The 12,481-nt window shown below is 40.3% G+C and overlaps 1 protein-coding gene and 1 long non-coding RNA gene across 4 annotated transcripts in view; one reads left to right on the top strand and one right to left on the bottom strand.

Annotated features, from left to right (window-relative positions):
* Positions 1–199: 199 nt before the first annotated feature.
* On the bottom strand, positions 200–3,476 carry LOC122569039 (L-lactate dehydrogenase-like). 3 transcript variants are annotated; one of them, XM_043729493.1, is made up of 5 exons: positions 3,341–3,476; positions 2,130–2,259; positions 1,578–2,043; positions 1,114–1,355; positions 200–953 (listed from the first exon to the last, which is right to left on the bottom strand). In XM_043729493.1, the coding sequence occupies exons 2-5, from the start codon at positions 2,253–2,255 to the stop codon at positions 789–791; spliced, it is 999 nt and encodes a 332-aa protein (XP_043585428.1). In that variant the 5' UTR covers positions 2,256–2,259; positions 3,341–3,476; the 3' UTR covers positions 200–788. The 3 variants fall into 3 exon arrangements, with proteins under 3 accessions (XP_043585428.1, XP_043585427.1, XP_043585430.1); XM_043729492.1 differs by having other exon boundaries at positions 3,259–3,397; XM_043729495.1 differs by lacking the exon at positions 3,341–3,476 and adding an exon at positions 2,645–3,232.
* A 154-nt stretch (positions 3,477–3,630) lies between these two features.
* The window catches only part of LOC122569040, a 72,449-nt gene continuing 63,598 nt past the window's right edge, over positions 3,631–12,481 (top strand). The window contains exon 1 of the long non-coding RNA XR_006317305.1: positions 3,631–3,998. This is a non-coding gene — a long non-coding RNA (uncharacterized LOC122569040). The remainder of the gene's footprint in view (positions 3,999–12,481) is intronic.

Genomic DNA, 12,481 nt, shown 5'->3' with positions numbered 1-12,481 from the left:
TGATTTATTATATCACTGGTATAAATATACAAGACAATGCGTGGTATGTTTGATAACAGGATCAGTTTAGGAAATAGTATTCTAGGTTTCGTATGAAAATAGAAATCAGTCTATGCGATTTTCGTGAGGTAGACATTGAACATTTTGAGAATCGTCTGATATCTCTGACATAAGATAAGACATATAAGATAAACGTAAATTACGAATCAATTTAAATTTCTATTTCAAGTTCTGTCTGATTGTCGTATCGTGGCTGATAATTGTTTATCGTACATATTTGTACTTCGACTTATCGATTAAGTATCTTGTCTTGCGTCAAATCATAATTACATACATACATCGTAGAATTATTGTATCATATAACTTATACATGATAATAATATAATTAGTACGTTATAATATATAATGTCGTATTAAACCAACTGAATGCAATAAAATCTGTTGTGAATGTTAAATATCGATACAACAGTAATTAATACTTCGTGGTCACGCGAACACATTTTCTTTATACAAAAGATTATTCTAACTGCTGAATCATTTATATCATTCATCGAATCAGAGCGTGTTTTTGGCGTGTTCATACATATAAATAAAATTTAAATATTTTTAATAGCACTTAAGTATTGGCCACATGAACTTAAGTAATAAACTGTAAGTAGAAACCAAAGGTGCTTGTCAAGAATCAATACTTTGAGTGCATAAACACACACGACATTGAGTTACAAGATGATTGATTCCCTTTGTTTAGGAGAAAGAGTTATTTCAATGCGCAAAACGAAACGAATTATTTAAAATTTCAAGTCCTTTTGCACGTCGTGCATCATATCGGCCGACTGGTGCAGAAGAGCAGTCTCGCCCTCTGTTAACTTCTGTTGAACAACGCACGAGACACCACCTTCACCCAAGGTGCAAGGCAGAGACAAGAACACGTCCTTCTTGATTCCGTGGTATCCCTGAAAATAATCGAATATGCGGATCATTGCTCATTGAACGATAAGTTCACCAACAAATCAATTTTTTAAACGTCTAGACGTTTCAGCAACTCGTTTTGCAATCCACGATAATACTATAATCGCGCGTTACTTATATAAGAAACACGAGTTATCGACTTACGGTAACCATGGTAGATACGGCGTGAACTTGGTTGGAGTTTCGCAATATAGCAGACGCGAGATTCGCAACGCTCAAACCAATAGCCCACGATGTGTAACCCTTTAGCTTGATCACCTCGTATGCGCTATCTACAACCTGTTTGTGCAGTTCACCCCAATTTTCGGTGTCTTTGTCCGTACCAACGTTTTCGTTGAGGTCGCGCAACCTGACGCCAGCAACGTTCACTCCAGACCATACGGGTACTGAAAACAATAATGAAACAAATATTACAAACTACCGTCAGCCTATAAAAACACATTTCACTCGTCGTTCACGTGAAAATTCGGTAAAATTACGATCTAAATTTGATAACGCGACACTTTGTTTCCGCGTGTGTCCTTATCACAGATAACAATCGTTAATCAGCTGTGAGCACTAAAAAAAAAAAAAAACAATCAATCATCGAATATTGCGCGTCAACGTACCACTCGTATCGCCATGCTCTCCGATAATCCAGCCGTGGCAGGATGTAGGTGCGACGTTCAATCTCTGCGACAAAAGGAAGCGGAATCGGGCGGAGTCCAAATTAGTTCCACTTCCAATCACTCGGTTCTTTGGTAGGCCTGAAAGCTTCCACGCCACGTACGTCAAAATGTCTACGGGGTTCGAGACGATTAAAAGAATCGTGTCCGGGCTATATTTGACCAGCTGCGGAATGATGCCTTTGAAGATATCTGTGTTTCTTTGAACAAGATCCAGCCTCGTCTCGCCTTCCCTTTGACGAGCACCGGCGGTCACAACGCACAAACTAGAATTCGCTGTGGCAGAGTAATCGGTACTGGCGTTGATCTTCGCGTTTTTCAAGAACGCACTACCGTGTTGCAAATCCATCATCTCTCCCTTTAGCTTATCCGCCATTACATCCACGAGCACCAAGTCGCTCGAAACATTCTGCAATACGAAAAAAATTCAAATTTCGGTTGTAGATTGTTGTTTAGTAATTTATAAATATTCAGATTTCGGAATGTAAAACTTACGTCTGTTAAGATGCTGAAAGCACAAGCCATACCGACTTGGCCAACGCCGACCACGGTGACTTTGTTTTTTCCCGTGGCAACCGGCTCTATCACCGTGTTTAATAATTTATTTTTCAACAGTGCCATTCTCCTAGAAAAAATTATTATATTGTCTAACGTGTAATAGGCTAGCTGATTCTTGTCTATTTTTGAATTTTCTGCATGGAAAGGTCGATGAAGGTCAAAAAGGTCATAGCGTGCGCTCATGCTATTACGGAAATTTTAGAAACGTTCTATTGTTACAAAAATGTGCTTCAATCAGCTTATGGTGTCAGAATAGTTACTCTTTATATTGCAAGAATTGCTAGCGTTTTATTTTTTCGCTTATGAATCTGTCAAAGCCGGAGAAGTTACGAAAATTTCAGAATTACAAAATTTCGTGACCTCTCCATCTTCAAAGTGATACGTTTCGTTCATGCAAAGAATAGAGGAAGAAAAAATAGAATATGTTAGTCACAAGAAAAAGAAATACCTACAAACAGAATATCCTTAATTTTTAATTACATGGCACTTTATATATTTACACTCAGACGAATCAGAAATGAATTTTTATCAGTTTGCGTTTAAGCAGCTAGGTATGAAGCGAATTTTTTCCTTGTTCATATTTGTCTATTCGTTTACTATATCGATTACATGAATGAAACGTAGAACGTAGATAATAATACAAGCATGCTCGTAAGGTGTCACTAGTAGTACATCAAGCACGTGTACCAACGTTCAACGTTACATCTACTATAGAAATGCAGATTACACAGGAAAGTGCAAGCAATTACTCAAATAAATCAAACTGAAAAACTACAAACAACATCGAGAACAGATATCAGTACCCATCACCGATAGAATACACTAGCAAAACGAGCGAACTAATTCTGTTAATTAAATATCACCAAGTGAACAATTCACGGAATACATAACTGCGCTGTGACCCAGTTTCTTCAGTGGGAATAGCGTCCCACATCGCGTAACAGGATTCATCCTTATACGACGCGTCGTTATACACTAACTTTCAAATATTGACACATCGACTAATCTCGTCGTATAATAACTCGAAACGTGACGAACGTAAAGAATAATACATATATACACTAACCTCATGGTTGCTTTAAGAAAGAAAAACAGAAAGCAGAGAAAGAAATGAAGCTAACACCAAGCAGGTTATTTGGGCGGTTTACCAGGAGGTCCGTACGTCCAACTTGTCTGACAGCTCAGAGACTTCTGTTTGCTAAGGTGACCTTGTCCCCGCCTTTTATACCTCCCATAGGCTTCAGCCGGCGCGTTCGGGGCTGATGAAACCGGTAATACAACCGAGTATCGCCGAAATGATAAATTCGCGTTCGGTTTTTCCGATAAATTTTCACATTGACCCCGTGTCACGTGTCGATCGTTCACGCATCGCGTGGACGTTATTTCGAATTCATCGGTAACTTGGCTGATGCGGCGAAGTACATAGATCGCGGCATAGATTTTCGGAAATTCAAGGTGACGTTGCGCACGCGTCGTATGACGCAACGTGCGTTCCTTTTTCCCCGAAGTGTCTATCGATCCATGTGGTGCTTTCTTCTCGATCCCCACTGCGCGGCTAATAAAAATCAGCTTGCAGGATGTGTGTCGTTTTAAGGGGACTAAAAATACATACGATTGGGGTCCGTGGAATGCCATCTAACTGGATATTTTGCTTGGACTTAGTACCGCGTTAAATTTACTCGAACTGTTTTCATAAAGATTTATATAATTTGAAAAGGAAGTTGTTGTGGATCTAATCGACGCGCTCGATTATTTTTATTGTGGCATTTTAGAGGTAATGGGATTTTAAAACTCTAGACGACATATGTAAGTATGTTGTATTTATTAATTAGCTTAATTTCGCATGTCTGGATTCGTCCGTCAGAAATTTTATTGAAACTGTTTCTCCAATTTTCATTATCGTCGCTCCAAAAACTGATAATGCAAAGAGTGATGTCATTCTCGGCAATCATAATTTAAGTTTCATCGCGATGGAATGTACATGACAATTGAACGAAACGATCAGGATTGACCAATCCCGTTGGTCGACATTTGCTACAAGAGGAATCCCGCGAGAAACAATAGACTTATTTAAAAACTCGTGTGCAAAAAATTAAACCTTGTCTAGTACTTATCTCGAATCAGAGTGAGCATCCATCAACTTTTTTTATCGAATAATCTTGTCGATAGTATGCCGCAGATATAATATCGGCGCGTACATTTTGCACGAGTCTGCTGGTTTGTTGGAGAATACACATATCGTCACGTGTTCAGTTTAGCTGAATCATATTTAGGAATACCACGACGAATGCAGCTGAGAATGACGCAACGGATCTTCATATGTTCGTCACTATAAGTTCTACGTGATCACGAGCACCTTTTCATCTGCTCTTCCTTCTCTTCCGTTATTTTCGTTCTTCCTACGTCTCGCGTGATTCTACAGCCTACACAAATAGTGCTCGCGCCAGTCACGAAAGGAAAAACGTGAGAGGCGTCACGTTTTTCAGTTTCTTTGAATTTGATGCAATATCGCATTAAAATTATCCCTATTAGTTAACTACTTTTTTATTCGTTTCCTAACGGATTATAGGAATTCCGCTTCTCAATGTCTAATAACATCTTGGCATTTCCATTTTTAAGCATACAATAAGTGTTGAAGTTTAATAATATATCTGTGATCTCTGCGAAATATAGATGTATTTGTACTAAATATCTTGTAATTTTTGTACCAGGTTTCGAACTTGATCAATATTTATAAACACACAAAGACGTCCATCATACTGTTACCTACGTTCTCGAAGATTATAAAATATCGCTTTAAAACAAAATATCGTTTATGTTTCCTAGTTTATTTACATTAAGCTTAAATCGCAGACCTTCAATTTTTCCGCGTTTTACCGTAATCTAATCGGAAGGAGACGGGATGAAAGGTTACTACATTTCACAGAGATAATGCGTTTTTGCAATTGCTCTTTACACGCCGAGCATTAACTTTGACCGCCGCGCGGCGTAAAAAAAAAAGAAAATGTTCGTGGATGAAATTGACGTTCCTCGAGTAACGGAGCCGCCATCCGTCCCGTAATTATAATCATTTGCATCGCCGTGGCTAGCACGTTTCGTTCTCTCAAACTGGCGAGAAAATTGAAAAGAAATTTAGAAGGGAAGCTGAGCGATGATTTGCCTAGCGCGAACACGCAGCGCTTCTAACTCTTTTATGGTTTGAAAGTTAAGTTGATCGAACAATGCGTAACTATCGAACTGCGTATGGTTGCATAATCTTCGCATCGCATGTCACGCATAATGAACGAGCTGAAGGAGTTAGAGTCAACGTCCGAAATTAATCTATGCACGTAACTGTAAAAGCCGTACGCGAAATAGGGCAACTTGTCGCAAAATAGCGTGTAATTTGTAATTGGCCAAGATTCTATCGGATGTACTGTAACATATATGATATTATATTCTATCTAATCGTTAGAGATATGTTTATAGGGAAGTGCGATATTCGAGTCATTCACTCTACCGACAGTGAGAACTTTGAATCTTTGCGTCTTCTTATTTTCTTGATAGATAAGTAGTATTAGAAGATTGATTTGATAATTAGGAGTTTATGAATTTATTCATGAATTAATATAGTGAAGCGAAGATTACTATTAATTTTTCATTACTTTTACAATAGATGATAAATTTTTCAATTCTCATATCACACAGCTGCTATGTCATACACTGCATATGCTGGAGATACATTGGCTTTGCACGAATTGCGCAATATGTACAGTGTTTGAATGTTTCTAGATAACAGGAATCACGTGACAAGCAGGCAGGTGTATTTATAATATAATTCAAGCCCGGTTTATCTCACAAAAAGATAATGTTGTCTTCGCGAACGTATAATCCCATAATATTTCTTCCTGTAATTGTTTTCCCCCCGCGGCTACCGATCATTGCCTTAATATTAATCCGTAATCAAAAGGCTGTTACGTTCGTCATCAATAATTTTCTTTCTTAAATTCTCTCAGATATTGATGATACTGAGATTAAGTCGAATTAATACATGGAAATATCTTCTGCATATAACATTTGTTTTATAATAATCTTGACAATAATCAAAGTTCATGACACTAAATCGCTCCGTTCGATATGATCAATTCTAATACGTTACAGTTTATTACGGTGTTTACGATATGATACCAAGATAATCAGATTCGCCGACTTTACTGCCAATTAGTAGAAAGCCATGTACACAGTTTCATTCGTGTCTTTCGTTAAATCGCGTCATGATAAATTAATCGATCGCATAAAGCGCAAAGTCAATCATCCAATTAGCCTCAATTTGCGATGCAAGGTATTTTTTTTACAAGGCGATCGACGAGGTTTAGCATCCGAAAACCGGACTTTGTAAATCTGCCGTGATTCGATATTGCTAATTGCATCGCAATTCGGTATCGATCCGTTGAACCGCCGTGATCTCGACCGACTAATTGCGTATCCCTCGTGTGCTACGACCAACAAATTGTAAAAATAAGTCCTTCCCTGCTTTTCCCTTTTATTTCTTTCTCCCGAACAGTACTATGGTCGCCACTCACGCCGGATGTCTTGCAACCGTTAATCTCGTAATCGTTGCAACGAGCAGCGAATGAAAAGAGGGAAGAAAAAGAGGCAGCCGTTTCAATCTTAAAAGGGCAAATACAAATTGCTCCTGCGTATAATCTCGCGCAGTAACTTGGGCGGAGATCTTACAATGTTGCGTTTTTGTCGACGCACCAGATTGCCTCTGAGAATGCACGTGTTCTTATACGTTTTGCCAAAGTTATGGGATACTGAAACAAATCTTCGTTTGGATTACTACTCGGGCGAAAATTTATTCCCTGCTTGTGCCAAATATTTCAATAAAATACTAAACATATTTGCCCCGAACTTTCCTCCTGTGACTGATAATTTTAGAACGTCGAATTCCTTAGGTGTTTTCACATCCTATTCGTTGAAGTGTTCCTTGTTTAAGAGATAAATACTTTGATCCATTAAAAGGTAAAATACTTTGATTTTATCGAAATAAGCAACAAAAAATAATCTAAAGATCACACTTTTTATAATCTTCGCATTGAACATAATTGAACGTGGCTTTAAGCCTGCCTTTAAGTAGGAAATTTCATTTTATAGATAATACGATTACTTTTGAGGTTGATCGTTCACTTCTATTTTTTAACGCAATATCAAGCCAAATAAACAACATCAAACATTTCTTCGCTTATAGAACATTTATTTTATCTCCGTTTTTTACACAGCGCACTAAAACGAACGTAATTACACGTAGTCACACGCAATATTTCCTATGAAATTATCCGAAAAGACCGATAGCCTGTTACCTTGATCCGTGTTACGTTTATCCATTAAACACGGGTGGTCGCAGTTGGATGAGCGCAGTGTTAAAAGGTGCATTCACGCGTGCAAAAGAAATAGAGAACTAGTATCTCTGAAAGAGGAAGCGTGTAGATCGTCGGTGAACTCAACAAGTGATTCCCCGTAACTATAAATAAATGGCGGAGGAACGGGTTCGCTCGCTCGTAAATCTGAAATCGGGGCATAATCGGCGTGCAATCTGGAATCTAGCACGGATCGGGGCTCCGTGGCTCGCGCGATCCACCGCGCGTGCATTCTCGATTACGTTTTATCCGCCGGCTTACCGTCGACGGTAAAGCTGGATCTGACTATTCACGATCGGTAATCAAGGATTCTGCCATAAATCAGCTACCTCGTCTAACAGCCGTATACCGGTCTCGCGTAGAGAAATTATTCCGCTGGAATTACAACCCCTAGTCTTATTATCTTGGCTGTGTTGACCTCTTCGAGACAGCAATTTCACGAGTATGCGATCCACGTTGGTTATAAACACCGTTCGTCGATGAGTTTGCGAAGAACCACGATCGAGAAGGAGGAAGCGTACATGCGTGGATGTCTTATCACTTAGCTAATAGGAGATAAGTACTCCCGTGACTGATACGGTCAAGTCAATTTCATATCAATTTGGAAATTTAAAATGAAATCATTGCATTTGTTTCGATGGAAAATTGTAACAGCGATTGAGCAGTTCGTGAAGGGGAATCGTTATCGTTAGTCGAATTATTCTGTAATTTCTGTATTGTAAAAACCCAGTTATCATTGAACTCCGATTGATCATTACAAAAGGTCCTAAGTATATCGTTATCTCCTTGTGCTATCTGAAGCACAACCTTCAGACTTTAGCAATAGCTTCTTGCCCATCGTTATAAAGTTCAATAACACGATGAAGAAAGAGTAGCCTGGCTAAGTTGAACTAAGTGCTTTTGTATTTCTTCATCGGTTAAAGGTTAGGATAAAGGAACATTTTTCCGTTATATGAATTAATCGGTTATCTTTTGCGGCTAGAATTTGGTCTTTTTCTACGATTTTGATAGATTCGAAGTCGGGATCCGACTCTAGACGGTCACGTATCGTATTAAGGGATGCAACCGCGTTCATCTCGTACATACGATGCATTATTGCAGAAGGTAATTACTTTCGCGAACGTGTATCTATAGGGATTCGATTAGTTGGCTGTTTTTGTCCAATTGCTTACCGAGGGATTATACAATCCCTGAAATCCACGTTGGTTAACTCAGCCGTCGTCAGATTGGTAATCTATGAAATATCCATACCTAATATTAGGTTCTCTTATCTCTCGACATAGTTCTTAACATGTAATTGAAAAGTAATCAAGCTTTTACAATCTCAGATTTGCTTATCTTTCGGCGCAGTTCTTAAAATATAATTGAAACGTCATAAAGCTTTAGCGACTTATACCCGCGACGTATCGTCGTATCGTGTCGCACTTTTTGTTTAAATTCGAGGCAAGTGCGAACTATTTAACAATTCGATACGATACGAGAAGCCCCTTCTAATAAATCTTAATTAATTTCGTGATAGAGAACCCGACTGCTGTATGCGATTAAAAATATCACGGGTAACCGGTCGCGAATAATTTTCCGCGTGGTCCCGCGTGCTCGTTCGACTTTATCGCGCAGACAAGTGTAACGAGAAACGAGTTTCGCGTCCGCCACGGCCGAAACACGAGAGCACGACTCGAGACAGGGATCGGTTTCGGACAATCGACCGGTATTGGCGTGATTTTGTACCATTAATCTTCTCTCGACAATTAACTGGCTGCAGGGCTAACGCAATGGCCGGCTATTAATTACAATCAACGCTATCTTACGCACGCGGTACCGATACGACGTTTAATCTCGCGCCCGGAAACCTTCGCTGGCCGAATTCATATCAAGTTCCCTGTTCTAATCTAGGATAATGGAATCGCTATTAAAAAATTTCGAAATTATGCGAAGATACTGGTGATCGACCATTGGCTCGTTTCATGATCGACTACACTCGACAAAATGACGCTCTGAAAAAAGCCACTGGAGAAAGGGAACAAAGATTCTGGAACGGAGAAAAGTTTCCATAAGTCACCTGAGGCAGTGGGTTTATCTGGGTTCTCGTCGTACCCGGCAGATGCCGTCGTTATGAAGATTTTTTTTGAAAGATTTTTTACAAGATTTTGAAATATCAATTTCTATCGATATTAAACATGTTATTTTATGTCCATTGATATTACTTAATATTTCATGTCAAATTACTGGAATAATCCTGATCTAGGAATTTATTCTTGGAGCAAATAAAGTTTGAATTTAAATTGTTGTTTTACATCTTGATGACACGAGTAAGTAATAAATAGTCGTATCGAGATTTGCTCAGATCAACAGACTCTTCGAGAGGACAGGACGAGATATTAAACGATTACTTCGAATATTTGTCACAGGGCGTGCACAGGGTACATAAATGTCGCAGTTATTATGAATTACGGTTCGATTTCTGTGCGACCCGATGCCATATATTTGATTTAATGAGGTAACAAGTGCACCGAGACCTATAGCAAGAACCCGAACAGGTGATTAATCGCACCCTGATTTCTACCTGAGAGCTTTGCCTGGACGCATCCTACTTTGTTTAAAGTGACATCTATTTCAGAGTAACAGAGTCCCCGTTCGTTAAACCTTAACTGGGTATTGGAACCTAACCATCTTATATTCTTCCCCATTGACAGTAAATTAATCTTATATGTATTAGCATACGCTATGCTTCTGTATCGTTAGTTAGCCTAGCCTACCCATTAATCCTTTCACGTTTATGAACGAGAAACCTCGCGATGGCTTGGACGAGATATCTTGCGTGTTTTTCACCGAGACGTGACATATCTTATCCACAAATCCGAGCAAAACTTGACCCGTGAGACATTTGATTGGATGCGAAGAGGAAGTGGTTATATGTTACGTGCTATATTTTTTAGATACACAAGTACGCATATATCTTTATTTATTTTGCATAAATGTCAGGTAATAGACACGTGACGTAATTGGATTTTCTTGCACAGTCGAATCAACGCGCCTTATTACTACAGAGCTTTTAATACACCAACGAAGAGAGAAAATACAACCATAGTTGTCTCGAAAGAAACGAAACTCATAGGTATCATAGTTCCCAGAAAATGTATGCAGAGCATAAACGAACTAAACATCAGAGGCTTAAGCTCTCAGCAAGAACCAAATTTTCCGAAGCTATCAACTTTTTGTCCAGCTATCGATTTAGATCCCTTGTTTTTACGAGGAGATTAGTCACGCGCGTAGAATCCTGCGGGCGGCCGAACTGTCCGGTCGATTGATTCACGGGTTTGGCAATGGACCGGGAACCAGGAAGGATAAGGTAGTAAAAAGTGTGGGAAGAAAGCAGAAGAAGAACGAAGGACGAAGATGGAAGTACGCATCGGGACGGGAGGGGAGCAGAGAAAAGTTCCCTCTGCTAATGCACGTCAGGGGTGAAGAGAACGGAGGTGCTGTTGGGTCCGTTGATTAGCGGATATCTTAATTACTGATTGGCCGCACGGACTAATTAAATCGTAACTCAATCAAGGAACGACCTGGCCCCCACGCTCCGTCGTGTACCTCTGCGGTTTTACGACGTCGACCGAATGCTTTAAGATCTGCCGTGCTTGCATACGTGTCGTGATCGCTGCATAAATGATCCGAACGCATCGGATATTGCACTACAAGAGGGGAGCCAGACGGTGTTCCATCGGCCTCTGGCCACTCTCCGTTCGTTCTTCCTTTTTACTCCTACACGTGTTCCTTTTTCTCCTTGTGACGCGGCGGCCGGGCCACCTCCGCTCATGGTGAACCGAACCCGCTGCTCGAACCGGCGGGGCATTATGTCGGAGCTAAATAAAAAGTACAGTAATTAGTAGTACCTACCGCGGTGTTTCGCTGGTGAACGATGTCCTCGGGATCCTCCTTCTTTTTCGCTCGTATTCCGACACTGAGAGAATTATGAATTTTCCTCGCCAAATTACTTCCCAAACGTTGCTGATTGGGAAGTTCATAGAGGAATATATTCGATATTTGTTTTATTTTTATACACTTCGAACAAGAAACCGAATGATAACGATGATTAGCGATGCTGGACGAAAGGTAGGGAAATGGGCGACTTGATGTTGACAGGGGGAAACATGGAGGAAGAGAATCGTGTTATTAGGTTCGCGATATAAATTACGTGCTCGAGACTCGTCATCGAGATAATACAGAAAAACGGCTTCGCCTGAGAAGAAGCCGGTGCGTCGGAGATGAAGACGTTGCCGTACTCCCCGTCGTTATTGGTGTGGCTTCCAGCCGCAGGAAACCCCTCGTAGTCTCCCTTTTCCTCTCATTTTTCCTCTCTCTCGTAACGCACATTCGTTAGCATGTATAATGAATCACCGGTGTGTCCCCGTGCTCCTGTTGCGACAGAACGACGAAGAATTTGCTGGTGGTTGGTCGTCGCGACGACAACGAGCCGCGTTTACATTATAAGCCTTTCCTCGCTATACGGTTCCTTGCTTATTTCGAGAATACGAATCCAGAAAGAGAACGAACAGCCATTAAAAGCAGCAGGCATCGGCATTGCCACGATCGCCTCTCTGTTTCACGCGCTTTTTCCACCGGAATTGGCCGGCTTGCTCGACGAAATTTCGACTCTGTAATCGAGGTAATGAATCACCGTCGATTATTTCGTACGAAGCTTATACCGGCGACAACGATGCTTCGCATGAATTCCATGAATAAATTTCTTCTTCTGGCAGTCCGTAGCGTAAGTAGGAACCGTTGTCGGATTCGTTATTGAACACGGGTATATTTATCCCTCCGGAAACGACTTTATCGAATTGTGGGGTTCGACGGTAGCGTCGAGGAGCGTCGACGCGAGAACTTGTTGAC

Source organism: Bombus pyrosoma, linkage group LG7, assembly GCF_014825855.1.
Source record: "Bombus pyrosoma isolate SC7728 linkage group LG7, ASM1482585v1, whole genome shotgun sequence".
Lineage (NCBI taxonomy): Eukaryota > Metazoa > Arthropoda > Insecta > Hymenoptera > Apidae > Bombus > Bombus pyrosoma.
The sequence above is the reverse complement of the archived record's forward strand: the minus strand, read 5'-3'. Positions and strand labels throughout refer to the sequence as shown.

What these genes read in the sequence shown, in the direction of transcription:
- LOC122569039 (XM_043729492.1), bottom strand. An exon ending in CTTTCAGCATCTTAACAGAC is followed by an intron (nt 2,044 to 2,129) that starts GTAAGTTTTACA and finishes TTCGTATTGCAG; the next exon opens with AATGTTTCGAGCGACTTGGT. An exon ending in CCGTATCTACCATGGTTACC is followed by an intron (nt 954 to 1,113) that starts GTAAGTCGATAA and finishes GATTATTTTCAG; the next exon opens with GGATACCACGGAATCAAGAA.